Genomic DNA, 24,743 nt, shown 5'->3' with positions numbered 1-24,743 from the left:
ATGACAAATGATAATATTTTAACAGTAGTAGTAGTAGTAATAACAATAATAATAATAATGTTGGCGATCCTGGGTTTCATTATCACAGTAGATATTGTTATTAACACTGCTGTTGCTGCTGATGATGATGACGGTGATAATAGGAGAAAAATAACGACACTAAACTCAGTAAATATCCTATTGACATATAGAGACAATATTTTATGTCCAGTTTTTCATAGCTAACATGGGCCAGATGAGACATTTTGAAAATATTAACAAAAATGATAAAAATACAAATTGGATGCCTCTGTATGGTCAGTGAAACTGCAAGAAGTAGCAACCAAATCTTCAAACAACATTCTGGCTTTGTAAAGATGGAATAACGCAAATAATGTGGTCCAAGATACACTATGCCCCCAAAAGAAAAGATGAGATCACTTTTGATCCTAAGTCTATTTTCTGGATGCTAACCTCGGACTAAACAACATTCTTAAAAAAAAGAGAGAAACAAACAAGACAACAATAAAATACACAACTACACAAAGTAAATCCCTTTTTTCCCACCTACATTAAATTCTCCTTACAATCCAATTTCATTAATAACTCTCTCCCCTGAACCTAAATCTTTTGTAATTACCAACCATAAACTATCTCCCTCCCATTCCATGTATATATACATATATACAACACACAACCAGCTTTAATTTCAACAGTCAATCTTATTGCATCTTTTATTTGTTCTTGTTATATTTTCATTTTTCTTTAAACACTTTTTATACTTTTTCTTCGATTTTTTTTTAAATGTATTTTTCTTTCTACAATAACCTAAAAACAAATTTTAAAAATGGGGGGAAAAAAATAGCAAAATTTTGTTTTTGTAAATTTCATTAAAATTTTTTTTTGCTGTTTTGTTTACATATTGTTGTTTTTGTTTTGTTTTTTGTTTGTTCGTTGTTGTATTTTGTTTTCTTCTCTTTTTTTTTTGTTTTGTTTTTTAATAGAAGCAGGCAAGAAAATGTGAAAGCGAAGAGAAAATATCAAAATAGTCAGGTCTGAAGTTAGTTTTGACAAAACTGAAGGCAGACATCTTAAATCACTGTTTCTTTCACTAATGAGAACAAATTAATAAAAATATAAAACATGAAAGAAAATAATGAAATTACTGTTATAAATAAATTAAACATACAAATACAAAAACACATTCATAAGTGTGTGTGTGTGTGTGTGTGCTCAGAAATTGTATTGTGTTTATGTTTATAAAGAAAAGAAGGTCAGTGGAAGCTGTTTGTGAACTAAACACACAAGGTTTGATAATTATCAATAATACCAGAGATACTTGATGTCTGATGATGTTAGAGCAAGTAGCAATGCTGTTAGAATATCACACACTACTATATATGATACCATCTCAGTACCAACACAAAATGTATCACAGAACAAAATACTGAATATCTTCAATAAATACTATGATACTATTAGATATAAATTATTGTTCATATATTTATTTATTTATTTGGAGGCCAGGCAGAAAAATGAGGTTGAAATTTAATATCAATCTCCTGCAAACATTTTTCTCTGTTTCTCACAACTATTACCACCACAGCTACCATCACAACCACCAACACACCAACATCATCATCATCATCATCATTGCCCACCTCCTCACAATTATAAATGCCAATATCCTTCCAGTTAAATCACTAAATGGAGTTTAAAGAATACTGCTAATTTAGAAACTTCAGTTCTTTGGTCTTACAGTGCCATTAGCAGCTCTAGGTACTGTACACAGAGGATTATATTCACTAGGAGGTGCAATGGCCCAGTGGTTAGGGCAGCATTGCCTTACTGGCACTCGAGCCCCGTGCTAGTAGGGTATTAAGAGCACCATCCGAGCGTGATCGTTGCCAGAGCAGCTATCTGGCCTCCATGTCGGTGGCATGTAAAAGACATCATTCGAGCGTGATCGTTACCAGCATCACCTAACTGGCACCCGTGCCGGTGGCATGAGTAAAAGATTCGAGCGAGGTCATTGCCAGTACCGCCTGACTGGCCTCGTGCTGGTGGCATGTAAAAGCGCCCACTACACTCTCGGAGTGGTTGGCGTTAGGAAGGGCATCCAGCTGTTGAAACTCTGCCTGATCAAGATTGAAGCCTTGTGCAGCCATCTGGTTTGCCAGCCCTCAGTCAAAACGTTAAACGATGATGATGATGATGATGATGATATACACACAGAAATAATTCATTCTCAAATGCATGATAATGCTAATACAATAGCATGAACAGGATAAGCTATCCATATATTGCAGAAAAATTCGTTACCAGCCAGCCATGAAACTCGAACTCACATTCTCTCTTGCACAGCTGCTGTTCCCCACACTCCCTGTCTCCTTCACCTGCTCTTCCCTCAGTTGAGTAACTATTGCAAATACATATGTGTGTGTGTGTGTGTGTGCATGTGTATAATGGAATAATTACTGTGAAGCATTGTGTAGAATACATTGTATAAAAGATTGTGGGTAAGGCCCAAACAATGCGAAGTAAATGCAAGGTAAATCACAAGAAAACAAATATGTGAATTAATATAGACTTACCTTGTATTCAATATTTCGGGGTTATGACCCCATTTTCAAAAAATCGATGAATGTTGCCAATGCGCATGAGTGAGACATGCTCACAAACACACACATCAGCAACATTCATCAGTTTCTTGAAAATGGGGACACAACCCCGAAATATTGAATACAAGGTAAGTCTATATTAATTCACATATTTGTTTTCTTGTGATTTACCTTGCATTTACTTCGCATTGTTTTGGCCTTACCCACAATCTTTTAAACAATATATATATATATATACACACAGGATGTCCAAAAAGTCCCTCCACAGTGAATTTTCTTCATCCTGTACATCACTATGGTGCTACTTCAAGAGTTTTTTGGTGAACGGATTATTTCGAAGGGACTGTGGTCGCCAAGGTCATCTGATTTAACACTGCCAGACTTTTTTGTCTGGGGAGCAAGTAAAGGATCAGTGTACAAGAATTGCCTGAAAACTATTAAAATATGCACTGCGGAGAGACTTTTTAAACACCATGTGTATATATATATACATACACACACAGTTGCCATGATAGATCGTTAGCCACAACACACATTTTTTCCTCCCCTTGTTTTTTCTGTGTCCCTTTCTGTAGAATAGTGTAGGCTCAAAATGTAAAAGACTTTTTCTATTCCTGAGCATTATACTAATACATCTGTTTGTTTTGTACACCACCTGTCTTTGTCTCTTGTTTTTTTTGTGAATTCTCCCTATATATATATGTTCGTGTGTGTGTGAGTGTATACATACATATATATATATATATATATATATATATACTCTCTTTTACTTGTTTCAGTCATTTGACTGCGACAATGCTGGAGCACCACCTTCAGTCGAACTAATTGACAATGCTGAAATATGATTTTCCTTTATTTCTTTTAACATAAATATACTGTAATGAATAAAGACAAGGTGAATCTTGGATTGATCACTAAAGTGGAAAGATGAATGATATATGGGAAGATGACAAGTTGTACTACTGCTACCACACCATCACCACTACCACAACCACTACTACTAATTCAAAATATCACAGGAGAGAGAAATAATGACAGAAAATCTTACTGAAAACAATAAAAATATTATCATATCATCAAAATGATACATAAAAAAAAAATCTCATTTACATCATCATCCTTATTATTTTATTGTTCTGTACCATTTTCTTTATGAAATCAACACAATTTTTACTCAGTTTCTTTCTTCTTTTTTTTACCAATATACAATTTTTAGTAAATTTTAATGTTGATTCCATTATCCTAAATTAGAAAAATCACACCCATTTTATTCAAGACATTCTTAAATTCTATTCTTATTTTCATGACCGTCTCCAAGACCACCCTATTTCTTGATCAAATTCTTAACATTAATATTTTAATATAAAATATGAGCAAAAAAGTTTTAAAAATGAAATTATTTTGATTTTTTAATCCATTTCCTTTAACATCCAAATGCTGTCTGCTGTAGTCTCAATATAATTTACACCAAATTTAACACAGCTAACCCCAAGAAACCATATTCGCTAGTTTTTGCAAGCTTCTACCCTCAACTTCTAGATTTCACTATTCTGTGAGAATGTACATCAAGTATTGCTAATTTCCAAACCAAATATTTGAGACATCAATCTGGAATTTAATTAGAAATAAGCTAGAAAAATTCCTTTGCAAAAAATGAAAAATATTAATTCATTAGTTTCCGCCTATTAATAAACCACTTACTGTAACATTAACGTCTTACTGTTATATATGAACTCATTACTGCTTTATAAAAAGCCTTCATTGCTGTGTGTGTGTGTGTGTACACGCATGTGCGGTAGACACTTTTTTCTTTCAATACTCCTCCGGCCCGCAATTCTGGGGTGCTCTGTCTTGCAAATTGCTTGGTGACCTCACTCACTGCTGCTAGTGCTAAATAAACAGCACCCAATACACTCTGCAAAATAGTTGGTATTAGGAAGAGCACCCAGCCGTAGAAACCATGCCAAAGCAGACAGCAGGGTTGGAGCAGTCTTCTGACTTATCAGTTCCTGTGGAATCATCCAACCCATGCCAGCATGGAGAATAAGTGTTAAATGATGATATTTATATATGACACCTTACTGCTGTATATAAAGTCTATACAGCTATTATATGATCTCTTTTCTGCTATTCTTTTACTTGTTTCAGTCATTTGACTGTAGACATGCTGGAGCATCACCTTTAGTCAAGCAAATCTACCCCAGAGCTTATTCTTTGTAAGCCTAGTAGTTATTCTATTGGTCTCTTTTGCCAAACTGCTAAGTTACAGGGACGTAAATATACCAGCATCGGTTGTCGAGCAATGTCGTGGGGACAAACACAGATGCACAGACATACACACACACACATACATATACATATATGACGGGCTCCTTCCAGTTTCCGTCTACCAAATCCACTCACAAGGCCCAAGGCTATAGTAGAAGACACTTGCTCAAGGTGCCACGCAGTAGGACTGAACCCTGGTTGGTAAGCAAGCTACTTACCATGCAGCCACTCCTGCTGTATATAATTTTTTTTCCCATACTTATCCAGCATATGTTTTTTAAAACATATGTTGGATCGTTTAAATAACCAGTTTTTCTTCCCCTTTTTTAAAAGTAAAATGTCTAAGAGCAACAAAATATATCACCGATATTTACTTTATCACACGCTATATAGGTGGGGGGTGGGAGTGGAACCAGAAGATGGTTTTACTAGGATATATTTCTATGAAAAATATGAAGTAAAGAATATAGATCTGCAAATAAAACAATAGCCATTCACCTTGTTAGAAACAGATTTTGAATGAGAATGTTGAGTAAACATTTAGACATATTAGTTTAACAATGTAATCTCTTAAAATATGGTTATCATTGCTAGAAAAGTAACATTCTTCAACTTTCAGAAAAAGATTATATTAAGTAATACTGTCTCAATTAATCTAACATATTATGATGTTCAGTCACCAACCATTGAAACAAGATAATTAATTGGAAGATTAAGTCAAATAATTAATTGGAACATGAGTCCTACCAATGCATGCATTTACAAAAAATTATTTATGAATGCCCTTCATTTTTTTCACTCTTTTGAAAGAATTTCTTGTGACCATAAAATTCATCACGTACCTCACAATGAGAGTTCTCATCATCCATCTTTTAATACAATCGTCTTTTGACATGAAGTGACTCTCAACACTGAAACAAAAAAAAAAGAATAATATTTATAATGAGTTAGAAATCTTCATAATATGTATTTTTAAAATCTTCATGAAATAACTTAGCAGGAGACAGTCTTTAGATTATGGAGATATCCAAATAAATGTTTTATGGTTATCAAATTTTTAACAACACATTATTTTATGACTGTATTTTCTGAAAAATCAGAGAAGAACTTGGTGTAAACATATTGTTTGGCATTATTAAAATACAATAGCAACAACATGAATGTTTAAAGAAATGTGAGCAAAATGAAAAAATAACAAAAATAAAAAGGACAAATACATTATAGATTAATCTGAAAATAGAGAGAAAATGAAGGATTATTTGGACAATGTTAGTTCCAAAAAGAAAACAAACACTTATTGCAGGTTGTTTGAAATATAGAAAAGATTGATAATTGCACCTTGAGAAATAGATGACATGAAATAGAAAATATTACAGAGATTTTGATGAGAAAATTGTCAGAATAGTAGAGATAGTGGAGAAATGTTGACAGGATGTGAAAAAGAAAAATCAACTGCAGCAGAGTATGACATTCTAATGAATGAAAAAACTGAAGAAAATAGATTTAATTAAAACTACTAAAGTCATTAAAATTAAACAACAATTTCTTTCATTCTTTCAGTTTCTTATTAATCAACAGAAACTTAACCAAATTAGTTAACAAACCAGAAGATATCAGTGGCCAAAGATGAAATTTTCATAAAGAGTTACAGATTTTCAAAATACTTCATTCTGAAATCAAAAACAATTTCTTAAATGTTCCCATGTTCAGAATTCTGGACTTCATAAACAGACTCTAGATATATTTCTGATAAGTATTGGTATATTTACCATTTTTACAACTGATTGTTTTTTTGTTTTTTTATATTTCAGTTAAGATACAAAGAATTACTAAGTTAATTGTTTAATAGATTAGATCTTGCAATGTGTCAGCTAAATGAGAGGAGTGCAGAGAAATCGTAAAGGATACTCAGCTTTTACACATAATATCTGTGTGTGTGTGTGTGTGTGTGTGTGCCAGTGAGTTTGTATATATAGACAAACAGACAGACAGATAGGTGGTAGGTAGGTAGATAAATGGATGAGTAGATGGATGGATGAATAGATGGCTGGATAGATGGGTGGGTAGGTAGGTATGTAAACAGACAGATATAAATGCAGATATATTAATACTCTGACACCACATCACCAGCATCTTAATCTTCTTTCCAGCTATGCCCACCCACTCCTATATAATGCAGAAAACACTGTGCCTGTCCTGCTATCATATTTTAGCCGCTCAACATCTCCCTCTCTACTACATCCCCAGTCAATTGAGGAAACTTCTTTTTCTTTGTTTTGTAAGTTATAGGGTAACCTCACACATGTTGGTGCCATAAAAAAAAGCATCCAGCACAGTCCTGTCACTCACCAGATCCTGTTAAAATGTCCAGCCCATGCCAGCATGAAAGACATACATATATATATATATACCCGAAGAATAGGATATCTGACTCGCTAGAAAGAGCAGTTAAAACTACAAGCCACCAATTATTGTAATTCTGAAAGTGATAGAAAAATAAAAACTTTTACCTTATCACTTTCGGAATTACAATAATTGGTGGCATGTAGTTTTAACTACTCTTTCTAGCAAGTCAGATATCCTATTCTTTGGGTATCTCTTTTGTGTTTGAATGTACACTGTATTCTTCTCTGAATAATATATAGTCTATTGACAAATTTTTTCTTTCTCACTAGACCACTGGTAACTAAGAATATTTTAATGAATATTCTTATTAACCTAAGATTTTAATATATATATTTTATTTTTTATTTTAATATATATATTTTATTTTATTTTTTTATTTTATCTAGTTTCAGCTCACAAGCTGTAGCCATGCTGGGGCACATATATATATATATATAGTTGCATATATGTATGTAAGTTTACATATAATTTGTACATGTATATATATGCATGCAGTTTGTTTGTTGCTCAACTAATTCAGCCACCCATTCACCATTCAGTCATAGGTGTCACTAATGTCAGATTTAGTCTCAAAAATAATTGTCTCATTCTCAATTCTGTGCAAAATTTCATTAACAAACATTTGGTCTCCGTTTTCTTTTCTTTTTTTATTTTGAATTATCAAGTTATCTATCATTTTCTTCTCAAAGATATGCAAACATTTATTGTGTATTTCTGTACAATTAAATAATTCCCAATACAACAGAAACAATGTGTGTGTTATACACACATCATACAACACACATATGTGTGTGTGTGTGTGTTTGTATCAAAACTCACATATATACACATATTTGCTTACAGCTTAACCAAAATTTGAAATTATACAAGTCAAAAATACCTCAACAGAATCCATCAAAGACAAGATGAGAAAGTGAAACAAGAATCTTGTTAGGAAATGAAAATGAGAAAGGAGCAACATGTTATTGACATTGTTGTGTGAGAGACTTAATTCTGCTGTCAAACCATAAAAAAACATACAAAAATAGCCGAGTTGAATATCTGAATACGTTCAATATAGATTTAAAAATAAAAGAGGGTGTATAGAATTATCCAATTTAGAACTAATCTTAGATTTCCAGACAGATGAGAAAATCTGTTTTGATTAGATGAAACACAAGCACATACAAGGAACATCACACACCAATGAATGCATTTAATAATAACAACACAACAGAAGTATACATACATTTTAATGCACATGTTTGTCTATGAAAAAATATATATATATATACTTTGAAATACATATATATACATATATACATATATAAATATATACATACATATATATATACATACACATATACAGAGATAAACAGAGGGAATAAGCAATAGAGGATAAACAGAGAACAAAAGAAAAACGAATTGAAAACAATGAAGGAAGCAGAGAAAAACAATACATGTGTTTCCGTGAGGCTGATTAAACATGAGATTGTATAAACAATGACACACATATTGTGGGTGGCAAATTAGCAGAGTGGTTATGGCATCAGATACACTACCACATAACATTTGTTCTAACTCTCTGCACAATGAGTTCAAATTCTACCAAAGTTAAAATTTATCTTTCATTCTTAGAATATCAGTGCAGATGCCTTGTGGTACTTGTTCCGGTCAATTGCATTCTGAGTTCAAATCCTTCCATTGGTCTCAGTAAGAAATTTTATCTGTTGCCCAGCGTAACATCAGTAGTATTATATTTCGTTTTGGGATTTGGTTTGCAAGATTCTTTATTTGAGTTCGTATGTTGAAGCATATTCTGCTGTGTCTGGAGTGAGTCATTCTCTTTTGGTGCCATATAATGTAACACACTCACCGGTAAAATTTCCACTTATTTCTTTTTTATTTTTCTAAAATTTTTGTTGTGTCTTGCAACCTTTTCAATAGTTTTGACTGTTTGTTATTCACACTGCGTTCCTTTTTGTTTGTTTGTGTGCATGTGTGGGGGTTAGTGTGTGTGTATGTGTGCTTACACATGCATGAATGCATGTATGTGTGTGTATATGTATATATGTATGTGTGTATATTTGTATGTATGTATTCTGCATATTCATGTGTTTGCATGTCAGTGTTTGTGTTTTTTTTATGTCTATGTGTGTGTTTTTATATGTGTGTGCATGTCTGAGTGTGTGTGTGTTTTGCAACTATGTACTGTGTTTGTATGTATGGATGTGCATCTCCATATGTGTGGACATGTGTCTCCATATGCGTCCTTGGGTGAAGTAAAGTGTGTGTGTGTGTGTGTGTGTATATATATAGCCATGTGTTTCAGTCGTCATTTGTGTATGTGTACGTATGTGTGCTTGTCTGTTCATATAAACTATGTATTTATTCATCTGTAGATTGGAACGCAGTGTGAATAATGGACAGAGTCAAAATTATTGAAAAGGTTTCAAAACAACGAAAATTTTTGGAAAAATAAAAAAGAAACAAGTGGAAATTTTACCGGTGAGCGTATTAAATTATAAGACCCTAAAAGAGAATGACACAACAGAATATATACATATATATATTCACATATATGTACACACATATACACACATTCACACACACACATCTTTGTACAGAGAGTTATATATACACACATGCACATGCATACACACACACATGCATATAAATCTTTGTAGTCAGAGGGCTCCAAATTCAGTCCCACAATGCAGCGATGTCTCCTATAGCCATGAAATCTCAAGAGTGGATTTCGAGGATGGATGCAGAAAAAAAGGTTTATCATATGGTTGTGTGTGTGTGTGCATGTTTATGTGTACTTGTTTTCATATCACATGCAAACTGTAGACAAACATTGCTCCTATGCAAGCAGCCGTTCAAGAATTTGGACCTGGAGATCTCCATTTCCAGCGACTTTGAGGGCCACCTCCTAGTGGTGTCAGGTGTCAACGAAGAGCCCTCGACTACAACAAGATGACCAAAGTTTTTTTTTTCTTCCAAGGTCTGGGGTCTCCCGCCCCTAAGCCCTAGACCATCACCTAATCACCCTTACCCGTCTTGTTGCTTAACAACAACAACAGCCATGCTAGCAGTGTTGTTGATTTGCAATATTCCATGAAAACATGTCTGTCCATTGTGCTGGTTACGTTGAAAAGGCCAAGGGAAAATATCAATTTGCTTTGAAATATGTGAGGATTCACAAAAAATGACCACGGTGCAGTAGAAAGTCAGTCTTAACAAATTCCATCTGACCTACACACACATGGAGATGTGCACATTAGTGATGATGATGATGATGATGTGATGTGTGTGTGCATGCATATATACACATACATGCAGTTAATAATATTACATATAGAACAACTCCCAAACAGAACTTGAAAACTATCTATATGTAATATTATTAACTAAACAAGAAGAAAAAAAACTGTTGTAAATGAAGACAGAAATACGTGTTTGCAGAAGAGATGGCAAAGCGAGTGAAAAGAAAGTGAGCACTGGTACTAGCTGTAAGTCAGCAGATGTATAAATATATATTGATCTCTGAACTATTTCAATACGAAAGATAAACAGATCTGCTGAACCATCATTGTTGTTGGCAAGAAGAATCTAGAAGCATCTGATATTTTGTATGAGTAATTTAATAGTTAATCTCACACATGAAAACATATTTGGACATAGATGTGTGTTTGTTGGTGTCTGTGGGAAGGGAGTGTCTGTGCACAGACTCTCACACACTCACACATCAGAAGCTAAAAGTAAGGTAAGAAGAATATACAAGAACCTAATATAAAATAATACAACTGAATATGAACAAAAATAAGAAGTAAAATTAGAGGGAGGAACAAAGAGGACAGAATGTAAGAAAAATAAATGACTACACAGATGAAGTTTATGTTAACAAACATGTGTATATAGTGTATGCCGTGTGTACCAGCACATACACACAAACAGATACACCATCCACATATATATATATATACACATACATTCACACACACACACAACATCACCATCATTTAATGTCCGTTTCCTATGCTGGCATGGGTTGGATGGTTTGACAGGGTCTAGCAAGCCAGGGGACCGTACCAAGCTTCACTGGCTGTTTTGACATGATTTCTATAGCTGGATGCCCTTCCAAACGTCAACCACTTTCCAGGGTGTGGTGTACATGTTTATGCATTCGTTGGTATCTATATAAAGCTGATGTATATGTAGGTGCAGGCATGGCTGTCTCATAACAAATTAACTTCCCAATCACATGGATCTGGGTTCCATCCTGCAGTGTGACACTGAGTGTCTTCTACTGTAGCCCTGGGCCAACCAAAACTCTGTGAGTAGAGATGACAGACAGAAACTGAAAGAAGCCTCTCCTATTATATATATGCATATATTTATGCGTGTGTTTGTCCTCCGCCATCACTTAACAACTGGTGTTAGTTTCTCCATGTCCACATAACTTAGCATTTCATCATAAAGACACTGATAGAATAAGTACTAGGCTTCAAAAGAATCACTTTGACTAAACTCTTGAAGGTGGGTGCCCCAACATGGCCATAGCCTAATGACTGAAACAAGTAATAAATAAAAAATATGTGGGTATATATATCGGCTGGTGGGGGTGCTTGCCTCCCTCTTGCAAATATAAGGACACAGAAAATGTGTCAAAGCCGACAGGAAGCGTCGATGCTTCCTAGGGCTATATAGCGGTGGTGTAATTCCTTCTACGGGACTGTCACATTATGTTGACTTTATACAACCACTCTATATATCTATCTATCTATATATATATAGCAGTGTATATATTTAAATATTTGGTTGGAGATGGATGGGTTGATGGATGGACTGACAGACAGACGTAGATAGACACACAGATAGGCAAATAGACAGACAGACAGCTGGACAGATCATCCTGAAACCATGTGATGGTTGTTAACAAGAATCTCCAACATGAGAGCAATGTTGTTTGTTTGCAGTGTTTCATGGAAAAACATATCTGGCCATGGGGAAATATTACCTTGATTGGAAACAGAGGGTTAGTGACAGGAAGGACATCCAGCCATAGAAAAATCAATGAAGCCAGTCTGACCCAGGCAAACGTGTAAACATATGCATTAAACTGATGATGATGATGATGGTGATGATAAGTATGTGTGCATGAAAAAAGCAAAAATAAGAAAAGGGAAGGCCCCAAGAGGAAGGCATATGGTTATATCCCAGATGTAAATTCTGCTCTATGGGACAAAGGTATAGAGACTTGTATCATGATGTATCAGTATTTGAAAATGAGCAGGAGGAATAGGGAGAGAGAGAGATAGAGAGAGAAAGAGTGTGTGTGTGTGTGTGTGTGTGTGTGTGTGATGAATGTGCGTAGATGAGTTTAAGTGCAATGGTGCTAGTTAGAAGTGTTGTTTTGCACACAACTGATGAATGCAGGAAAAATGTGAGGATGTGGAAGTGGAGCAAGGTGGAAGTGTGTTGAAGTACGTAAGAAAAGCAAGTAAGGGCAGAAATTGCAAAACGAAGGGAGAAAGTTGAAACTAAACCCGAAAATGGGAGTAAAAGTGACATGAAAATAGGTCAAAGAAAATGATGACCATGTGCACACATATACACACCAGACTCATATTATAAATATACACAAATCTATATAAATACACACACACACACACTCATTTACTCATAAATATAAACACACACACACATACAGGGTGTGGTGAATATACTGTCATCTAAATTACACAAAAGTGAAAATAGCACTGACAATCTCATTTTAACACATATATTCACCAAAATTACATTAAAATATCTTGAAATTCTAAAGAGTAAATTTATTCAATAAAATCGCCATTGGCTTCAAACATGGCCACCAGATGACTTAGGAATCTCCTGCAACTCTTCTGGATAGTCTCCTTGTTTAAGTTGGTGAATGCTGCCATAATCCTTGCCTGCAGTTCATCTTTGGTGTTACAATGAGTTTTGTTGGTCTCTCAATTAACTACGCCCCACACATAATAACCAAGGGGGTTGCAGTCTGAGGGGGTGAGGTAATCAGATGTTAGGGGTGATGTGGTTACAGAAATTGTCTGACAGCCATGACTGGGTTCTACTACTTGTGTGGCATGGCGCAGAGTCCTGTTGCCAGACATAAGGTCTTCCAGCAGCCACCCTCTTGATCCAGGGCAGCATTACGTCATACAGACACTTAATGTAGGCCTCCATGTTGTGTCTGACGCTGTGTAAGAAGATGAATGGAGGCATAATGTCACCATCACTAGTGATCACACCAAACACCATGATGTTGACTGGATGTTTGATTTTTATCACTTTCATTGCATGTCCAAGGATTTGCACTCAAATGTTCGTATTGGAGCTTGCAGTACAAATGCCAAGCAGTGCAGCATGTCATTTTCAAATTTCTGGAAGAGTGAATTGCATCAGGGTGCTAGTTTTCTCACAGGCGGCACCCAACTGAACTTCACATATCGTGCAGTCAACAAAATCAAAAAACAAACAATGTGCATATGCAAAATTAAAGCGACAATTTATCCATTGCACCCTGTGTGTATATATATATGTATATATATATATGTATGTATATATATATGTATATATATATATATATATGTATGTATATATATATATGTATATATATATGTATGTATATATATATAAATATATACACACATACATGTGTGTGTGTTTTGTGTCCCAACATAGAGATATAGACAAGCAAAATATGGATACAATATCGTGCCCCTAAAATTGCAGAGTCACATATATTTATTGCTCCAGTTGTAAATGCATGAAAATGCATTAAGACCTTGAAATCACATTCTCAAATATTTATGAATCTCTTCATTTGCACTTGTTTCCTTGATTCGTTAAATATAATCAAAACTGAAACAATTAATATTCACCAGAAATAATGGGAAAATATCACAAATATTATATATATATATATATATCATCTTGATTACAATGTAGCAAAATAGATTTTGTCATCAATAAAATAGAATATTAGTTATTGTTCCAAATATTTTTATATCTAGTTTCTGGTTTTTAATGGTTAGAGATTGAAACCAGTTAGACTTTGTCATTTGTTTTCTAATCTGTAAACATTTAATTCTGGCCTCTAAGTAAACTCTGCTTGCTGACAGAGGAAGAATGTTTTGAAGCAGGACACAATACCTGCAATCAAATTTCAACAAGATTATTTCAAAACATTACTAGATCATCACAATCGGTTAAATAAAATAACGTCAACTTTAATTTAGATATTGTGAATATTCAATATTCTTTTTCTTCAGAAGAAAACTGTTCTTCCTAAAAACTCTTAGGTCTAAGTATGTGAGAATCAAGGAATCTTTGTAGAAAAAACAAAAAAAAAATTTTTAATAAAAAAAAAATGCCATATGTATTTATAGCACTTTCTCTAAAACAAATATACTATAATCATACTGTAATCATATAGGTTAAGTGATGCAAGGAATGGATGCAAACCACAACTAAATATTATAGATGTTTGGTTAAAAAGGTTCATCATGTACAATGTATGCTAATATTCTGGTATTAGAAGAACTGCATCCATGACCAAACATTGTTAAATGAAGATCTGAATTGAATACATAAATATTATGAAACTAAGAAAGTTGTGAAAACAATTCCAAAATTCAGCTATGGAAGACACAACTGGTGATCAGGATACACCATCTGTTTGAGATACAGATAAAGATCTTTAAAAGTTAGATTCAATCAGATTTAAGATTAAAACTTTATATGTTATAGTAATTAGTAAATTTATAAGATATTTATTTACAATAAGCAGTGGTCATTATGAAATAAAAGAACAATTCCTAGAGTTTCATTTTCAACAACAGTCTTTTTATGTTGGTGTGGATTAAATTGAATATATATGACTGGAGCTTCAGAACAATTTAAAGGAAAACAAATTCTGAAATAAAAACTAAGGAGACACAATGCTGAAACATGCCATGCAGGTAAAAATGTGTGCATGTGTGTGTGTGTATGCATGCACACATGTATGTATGTATGAATGAGCAATTAAAACAAACACATTAAGAGATCTTTAGAAAGTCTACTACAGCCTGAAACACTTGCCTACTTCAACAATTCAATCTGAACTGAGTCAGACTGCCTAAAAAAAATAATAGAACAACAATAGAACTATATAAATAAAAATATGAAACAATGAAAAAAATTTATATCAAAGTTGAAGGCTAAAAGAAGAAAGCATTTCGACCAACTCAAGAACGGAGTTTTTTTAAATCTCTACAAGTGTTTTATAATTACATTTAGTGAATATAAATTGTCTTAATTCAGTTAGTATTTTGTCAAAAATAATCTCTAGATAAACTATAAAGTAAAATAAAAAAAAATACTTTCATTTTAGAAAATACCGAGTCAGTCAGTTGAGTAGTTGCTTGATTTTAATATACAAGAGCTTTCACCCCACCCCACCCCGTTATTTATGATATTTATGTTTCAGATTAAGTAGCTGTGCATAAATGTGTGTGTGTGTTGTGTTGGGCGCATATGTATATATATATATGTGTGTGTATGTGTATATATATATATATATATACATATATATATTATATATATACACACACACACACTGACATGCATCGTTAATAGATCTGACTGGAAGGGGGAAATTGCAGTTAAAGCAACACATTAAGAAGAGAGAGACAAGATTTAGTTTGTGTGTGTGTGAGAGTGTAAAAATGAGATTCTTACTTTAAAGCAAGTTTAAGAATAACAATGAAACAGTCGCTGGTTGAATAAGTTGTCGAACAAAACTTAAAAAAAAAACACAGTCCCAGTCAACGTAAATTTTACAATATACATCATCATCATTTAACATCTGCTTTCCATGGTGGCATATATATGTGTGTGTGTGTGTACATAAATGCAAATATATATATATATATATATATATATATATACGTGTTGCCAAGTAATAATAAAACAGTAGGTATTTAAAATATTCTTTTTATATGGTGATATAAATTAAAATATATTTCTTCATGAGAATAATTTGAACCTCTGTTATGCTGGAATTTTTATTCCTTAAAAAAAAATCTAAATAATATATATATATATATATATATATATATATATTATATAGAGAGAGAGAGAGAGAGAGAGAGAGAGAGAGAGAGAGGAGGAGGGGGGCATAAAGAAAGAAGAGGAAAACTCTTGGATATTTTTTACAGATAGTGAGAATGGAGTAGTATTTTCTACACACTTTCAAAAGAGAACTGTCTATGAAATAATATAGATTTATTCATATGAAATATCTGTGACTTACTATGAGAGATTAACTAAAAGAAACATCATTGATCGCAAAAGGTAATAAGTAGATGATCACAAGAACTGTCATCTGGCAGTGAGGATGGAAGTGGGGTGTTTGGAAACGTTGCTGTGTGGGTTGGTTGCTATGGGTGATAGTTTCTCCTAATTCATTAAAGATTTGCTCCTTCATCAAACATCAAGGGCAGCAAATCTCCATCAATGACACAGCTGAGAGATCTAATCAAATGGCCAATACTTTTACTCCACATCCCTTATAAAAAAAACAACATCCCACTCTGCTTCATCTACAAACCAATATCTTTACAGCGGCTGAAGAGGGAAATAACTATTACTAACAACAGTACTGTAGGAAATATCTACATTATCATCAGAGAACAGTTAGTATTATCAATAGGCTTATTTACTTATTACCAATAGGACACAGTTAGTATTATCAATAGGACATATTTACTATTATCAATAGTCTCTGCAAGAAGTGTATGAGCAAAGGATGTGGCTCACAGTCAACTCTTAACTGCTAAATTGTGGCTGAGTATTCCATAAACTAAACAATCACACCACAGGCACCTTTTTAATCTGGCCACATTTATTACTAAGATATTTTTGAGTTTCAAAGAGTCTCACAATTTTATAAGGCTCATTTTATTTTTTTTATTGCTTGAAATTTAAGATGCTATACTTAACATGAACCATTTTCATGAACAGTTATTGTACAAGAAAAGTCACCATACTAAGATTCTGACTGATTTTGGTTTCATAATCTTTTCATCAAATAGTTTTTAGATGTTTTCTCATCCTTCATCATTTGATTGGTGCTCTGGCAGTGCTTTCCAGTAATCATATAACTTCACTCAAATAACCAACCTCAGTTGATCAAGCCTTCACTTCTAACCAGTAACTAATCTAGCCATGGCTCACACTTCACGATCCATAGCCACATCAAGATCAAGTTATATACATCCATATATATATCTGCGATATTCCAATGACGGAATATCGCAATATCTCATACTCAGGGATATCCCAGAAACAGCTGTAAGACTTTGAATTTTTTCCAATAATAATAATGTATATGACTTGAGATGATGTTTGCCTTGCCTTAATGTTTGTTGTCCTCTTTAACAATTATATTATTAATATATCTTTAATTAAGCTTGCACACATAAATAGGTGTAACATGGAAGATACTGTATAGTACAGAAATGTGTTTAAAGGTATATATTTTACCTTTGACCCATTGATACATCATGTAGGTCAAAAAATATTTAGTAACCACCCACCCACCTCTATTATTGGCAAACTAAAAGAGAAAAGAAAAAAACTTTGCAATGAGAGTCTTGAGATTTATGTAGGTAATTGAATTTATCTTGACATCTTGTGTGATTAGGTATTCAGTAAAATAAATGGTTAATGCAGTTTTGATCAATTTTACTCATTTACATCTACTTTAATAGCTTACACACACACACACACACATTCATATGTGTGTGGGGTAGTGTGTAAACAGAGGTGTGTGTGTGTGTGCATCTATAAATGTATTGACATTGTAGTTGTTTTGTTAATTTTACTGAATGACTTGCAAGAAATAAATCAGTTTATTATTGGGAGTTTTAAATAATGTCTCAATTTACAATTACAGATTCATGGGGAGACAACAACATATGTAATATTATGCCACAGCTGGTCTAACAACTCTCTCTCTCTCTCTCTCTCTCTCTCTCTCCACACACATATTCACCATTTTGTGGGTGACTGTTGCAACTGTTAACAAGTCATAAAATAAATCAAAGATTATTTTTGAATTCACAGACTTGAAATATCCAACAAAATTCTAATGAAATAACAACCCCATAAAAAAATGATATATATATATCTATGAGCCAGCAATAAATTGATTATAACTAGCAAAGAATATAAGAACAGAAGTTTTAAATCTAATCAGAATAAACCCAAGAACATGTCTGGTACTTATTCTACAGATTCTGGGGAAGAAGTCAAACCTAACTGGATTTGAACTCAGCATATACAGGGACAAACCATCGGGAGACTGGAACTAATCCTTAATAACATCAACGTATACCATTCTGTATTAATACTCCTAACAGACAATTTTCTATCAATTGAGATGTGTTTTTTTTTAAGTTGACCCAAGAAATGCTGGTTTTGAAAACCTATACTATGAAGATTAGCATTCACACATTGGAGAGAAATCCATTTGCCATATGGCAGTTAAGTGGGAGGTTTTATAGATTTAAAATTTTCTAATTCTTTTTTATTAACTGCAATGGTCTATGAGACTTGTTGGTGGCTTATCTCGAGGACCAGATATAGAGATTCATCAGATATGAAATAATGGTCCAGCACATGAAACATCACTATGGGAGAGATTGCATTTAGAATAGCAAAGCAACAAATCAGAACTGGCAATATTTACAGTGATGAGTTTATGGCATTGAGGGCTCCTGCTTAGAGATAAGGATATTCCACCATTAAAAATATTGTCTTTTTCTTGTTGTCTTGAAAAGGACAAGATTTTTAATGGTGCAAAGCTGAGCAGGAATGAGAGAAAAACTAACCAAAATGGATAGACGAATGCTGAGGTGATTTGAGCTGGAAAATGAATGGAAATGCCTGGCGTGTGTCTTGTTGTGGCTAAACCCGCTTTAAAAAAATGGGGAATAGGCCTGAGTTTATATTAAAAAAAAACCTTCATCAAAAATGCAACTGTAACAGCTTGGATGATGGGATAGAGACCTCAACTGATGTTTATCAGTCTCTCCTCTTGTCAGCAAATGTTTACTAAGAAGTTTTGTGGTTATTTCTCTATTTTGAGAAAGTGCAAAATAATTTGAGAAAATAAAAATATGAGACGAATGGAAAGTGAAAGTAAAGATTAAGAATGGTAGATTGGAAATTTGGTTCAGAAAATTTGAATAGAAAAAAAGGTTTTATCACTTTCAACTAGCTGGAGATTGAACACCACCAGAGGAGAAACTCTGAAGAATCAGCTTGTATTAATAATTAGTAAAAGGTTAGACAATTCACTGTCAGTGTTAATGATGATGAGCATTTGGTGGCAAAATTAATGTGGAAGCAACCGAGTGGTGTACAGACATGTCTAGCCATAATATAATAGTCAGTACAAGAGAGAGAGAGAGAGACAGACAGAAAAAGAGACAGACAGAGAGACAAAGAGACAGACAGACAGACAGACAGAAAAGGAAGAGAGTCAATCTCAGTACTTTATTTATCGAGTCCAAAGATTGAAACGTAAAACTGACCTCGTTGGGATTGAACTGAGTGTGCAGAGATCTAGATTGAAGACTGAAAAGGCTGTCTCACATGCTTATTGGCATACTCCTGGTTCACTGCCTGATCAGAAAAACACAGTATTCACACACTCACATATAATATATACACATACATTACATATATAATATATATATATATATATATATATATATAACAACATACTTCATATTTGCTATATTTATTTGGTAAAAATTATATTTTATATCTCCAAGAGTTGCTATCTGATGTAAATTTGAAAATTTCATTTAAATTTTCTTCTATGATTATAATTCTCATCCAACATCCTGATTACCACCAACACCACCACCACCACCACCAACACCACTTCTACCATTATCGTTGCCATCAATTTTGCATTCAATAATCACATCTAACTTTCTAAATCAGAGAGAAATTTCTATTACTAAGGACTAAAATAAACTTATTCCTTGACTGACAGAAATGTTTATCTCTATCAATATCTCGACTATCTTTCTAATTTAGTCCAACTGCTTACTATAGAGTTTTCTCTGGTCATGTGGTACAGCTTAAAAAAAAGTATAGGAAAATGGAAAAAGAATAAATAATCTATGAAATTTCTGATGCAAAATTTGATATTCTAATTTCTTCCAATTTTTCAACTAAGTTGGTTATTTAAATATTATAAAGAAAATAAATATATTGCTGCTACTTGTTGTTTCAGCTCAGGTAAAAACAGTTTTGGCAAAAGCTGAAAATTTGAATCAGAAGAAACAGAACGAGGGTATTAGCTGTTATATATGCTACTATTTGTAGCATACATAACAGAATACCAGTTATATATCAGGCAAAAATAGTCATTAAAACTGAGAACTACATCATCATCATCGTCGTCGTTTAATGCCTGCTTTCCATGCTGGCATGGGTTGGACGGTTTGACAGAGGACTGGTCAGCCAGAAGGCTGCACCAGGCTCCAATTTGATTTGGCAAAGTTTCAACAGCTGGATGCCCTTCCTAATGCCAACCACTCTGAGAGTATGCAAACTAACAAGGGAGATAGACTTAGTAATGTGTGTGTGTGTGTGTGGATGGATGGATACACTCATAAGTATCACACACACACAATGGCGATTTTTGCACTCTCCTACCTTCAAAAACCACATTCTCCATCTCTCTCTCTCTCGCTTCATATTCCACTCAGCTATTTTTCAGCCATATAATGACACACAAGCTTTCCTCCAGACTATCAGCTCCTTCTTTTTTTTTCTTCCTCTCTGGATTTTTTCCTCTTTCAGATGAAGAGCTATGCTCAAAACATCATTTCAACTCCTATTTTGCCATCAGAAAAATATGTATTTTGGACAATTCATCCAAAAATCTCAATTAAGATTCAAAGTTTACATGTGTAGCCTCCTACCAAACATTAATAATGGCAAGATGTGACCGTGAGTAAGCAACTTGCTTCTTCACCGCATGGTTCTGGGTTCAGTCTCACTGTGTGGCACCTTGGACAAGTGTCTTTTTCTATAGCCTCAGGCCAACCTTGTGAGTGGATTTGGTAGACAGAAACTGAAAGAAGCCCATCATATATATATGCATGCACACACACGACTGTGTGTGTGTGTGTGTGAGTGTGTGTGTGTGTGTGTGTGTGCACACGTTTGCTTCCCATTACAGTAATGGGAACAGACACACCAACAACTTGTGTTGGTGTGTTTGCATCCCCTTAACTTAGCAGTTCAGCAAAAGAGACTGATAGAATATGTACCAGGGTTGTAAACTCACAATCTGAAGTCTTCTTCTATCCATTTTTAACTAAGTTCAATTCATGTTGAAGTCACACTTGCATTTCATCTTAGTAACAAGATTCCATTTAATTGATTATACTTATTATAAACCAAGGGACTTTAGCAAACGTAAACAATATTTGTTCAAAGTATGCAGAAGTTAAATTGGAAATTCAGAAAAAAAAAAGCTAAAAGATTCAGTATTCCTGTAAGTCACCAATTTAGTGCTGTGGGGCAAGTAATGAAGAAAAGTAAGAAAATAAAGCATGAAAAGTTTCTTGTAGCACAAAAGGACACAAAAGGTATTTTAATGAATTGAAAAATATTGCATTTGAAAGGGAAACTAAGCTGCTGATATAAGAATTATGGCAGGTTGTAGATAATAAGGGAAAATATGTTGGAGATATTAAGGAAAAGAAACTAAATACAGGGGGGGAAAAAATGAAAGGAGGAAGTGATGGTAATGTTATCTATTATGATAAGACTTTCTTTCTACTCTCGTTCTTCTCTCTCTCTCTCTCTCTCTCTCTCTCTCTCTCTCTCTATGGGTAACAATAGAGATGTACATCACTTCATAGAAATCTGTAATTGCTCTGCAAGTGGGCTGTTAGGTCAGTGCCAGCACTGTTCCAGTCAGAAATAATTGTGTTAAGTGGCTGCAACCAGATGGCAAAGGATATCATTAAATTAAGTAGCACAGGTCAACAGCAATGCACTGCTCTGGCAATAGACAGTATTTACTGGCCTCCCTTCAGTTCAAGAAGAGGCACCGAAATGGTGAGATGCAACAGAAACCTCGAAAACACACACACAAAAGAAAAAAAAAAATAAGGACAGCACTTTATGAAGACAGTCATTATTTCCAGACTCTGATGGACTTTGATCTGCTCCACGATTTACTGGGAGTTTCTTGTTTTACTTCCTTTTTTTTAAAAATTTTTTTTCTGTTTTTGTTCTTTAATTTTTTTTTTTTTAGAGCTGGAGGAAGGAAAGTATAGTTGTAAATTAAATGGCTTGAAACAATTTAAGAGATGGATTATTAGTTGAAAGAGAACTATAGAAGAGATAATTGCTGCAAGAGCAAAACAAAAGCAAAAAAGAAAGAAAGAAAGAAAGAAAATGGCCATTTTTATCTGTCTACTCAGGAGTGAGGTAAAAAGTGATATTTCTTTTGCCTGTCAAAATAACAAGCAAAGGGTGAGAGAGAGAGAGAGAGAGAGAGAGAGAGAGAGAGAGAGAGAGAGAGAGAGAGAGAGAGAGAGAGAGAGAGAGAGAGGTGCTCCTGGCCAATATACATAACCAACTGTGTGTCTGACTGACAAAATAAGTCTCACTCCTACTTTACACATGAATGCTTAACAATAACACATCATTCTAATGCAAGAAAAAAAATGATCCTGTGAAATAGATGTAAACCAATGATTCACACACACACAAAGATATAAATATACACACACACAAGTGATATATTTGAAAGTAAGCATGAGAAGCACTTAGTGAGCCAGGTTTGTGGTATAAGGCTGAAAAGGTCCAAATGAATCCGTTATGTACTTCATACTTCTTTTTTTTCTTTCATTTTGTCCCCATTATTTTCACATGGTGAGTCAAGATACAGGAGCAGAGTATGCAGTCTTGTTGGATCTCCAAGGACTGTGATTAATGCCGTTAATGCTAAAACTGTTGCAAATCAATGACTGAAGAGAGAAGACATGCGCACGTTAGGAGTTCCATAGGACTTATTCAATGAAAGAAGGCCTGGGCCTGGTTGGTGTAGAGACAACATGGGTGAGGAGTGTCAGTCACAACCGTTTGGCAGGATATGTCATGAGACTAGCCAACTCCAAGTAGAGTAGAGAGAGAGAGAGAGAATATACCTGTGGGTCAGAGGCTGGAGAATTTCTGAGTGACTATGCTAATCAAGGTGGTCTTTCCTTAGATGTAGTCTCAGATGTCTAAGTGTATAATAGTAACACCAACCCAGATGGGAAAGCAATGTTCATTCCATTGAAAACTTCACTTGAGCTTTATAGGGTGTCAGTAATTGCTGAGAGCTGAAATATTTTCTAGTTTTAAAGAGAATACCAGTGTTGGGACATTGTCCTAGATATATTTAAGGGTGAACTTCCTCAAGAAAGATCCTCTGTATTAATGGCACCAAACATTTCAAGTGACTGCGACAGCTTGAACTGCAGACTGCTTATGGTCAGCAGGATATGACATGATGGTGCTTTCTTGATATTAGTAAGAACGCTTCTATCAGAAGATACTTTTGAGGTTTCTGTTAAGAGAATCCAGTCAGATTTGGAAGCAGTTGGTGTCCAGGTTATATGCTTCTCTGCAGATGATACATGTTTGGGAAAAGTTAAGAAACAATGAAGGGTCAGTGTCATTTGCGTATGAGTGGGCACAGTTAAAGAGGGTGATAGGTATGTCAGTGGTGTATAAAAGATAGAAAAGGGAACCAAAATGAAGCACTGGTGCATCTACCACAATAGTGCAATCTGATAGATGAGAAAGGAGAGTAATTCCTGTGGAACCAGCTTTCTTTAAGCCATAAAGGAGAGAGAAAGAGAGTCAGTCAAGGTGTCAGATAATGTTCTAATTAATGGAGACAGCTATTAACAAGAATGTTTGAAATATTAGAGGAGAATAGGACTATAGGGTCAGGTTGTATTCCTTAGGTAAAGAACACACTGTAACATGATTCCACAGATCAGGGTAGATCTCAGTAAAGAAGCAGTGATTCAAGAATCCTGGGGATAGTTCTGGGACACAAAGTTTGAGGGTAACAGAAGGAAGATTGTCAGGGCTGGTGTCTTTGTTGGTGTGGGACAATCAGAGAGATTAGTATGTACTGCAAGGTGATGAACCAGTCTTAACTGGGAATCAAACTGATATCACAAAATTGCCATAATGATAATTCATTTGTATGAAAGTATAATAGAATGGATGTTAAGTTAATTAGTCGAGACTTGGGTTTAAATCTCCAGGTATGGCAAGGTGTTGTTACAAGCCAGACTGCATGCTCTGATAAACATGCAAAACACTGATACAATCTTCAAAAAAGTCACACTACCACATTACTTA

The 24,743-nt window shown here is 34.2% G+C and overlaps 1 protein-coding gene across 10 annotated transcripts in view; it reads right to left on the bottom strand.

Moving 5' to 3' along the window:
• The window catches only part of LOC115210326 (forkhead box protein P1), a 566,153-nt gene that overhangs the window by 291,942 nt on the left and 249,468 nt on the right, over positions 1-24,743 (bottom strand). For 9 of the 10 annotated variants that reach the window (XM_036501965.1, XM_036501970.1, XM_029778855.2 and 6 more), the window contains one exon: positions 5,711-5,779. In XM_036501965.1, the coding sequence (XP_036357858.1) occupies positions 5,711-5,737 (27 nt within the window). In that variant the 5' untranslated portion in view covers positions 5,738-5,779. Of the gene's footprint in view, positions 1-5,710; positions 5,780-19,879; positions 19,897-24,743 lie in introns of those variants that run through there. The other variant, XM_036501969.1, reaches the window with a different exon arrangement.

Source organism: Octopus sinensis, linkage group LG4 (genome assembly GCF_006345805.1).
Source record: "Octopus sinensis linkage group LG4, ASM634580v1, whole genome shotgun sequence".
In the NCBI taxonomy this organism is placed as follows: Eukaryota; Metazoa; Mollusca; class Cephalopoda; order Octopoda; family Octopodidae; genus Octopus; species Octopus sinensis.
The sequence above is the reverse complement of the archived record's forward strand: the minus strand, read 5'-3'. Positions and strand labels throughout refer to the sequence as shown.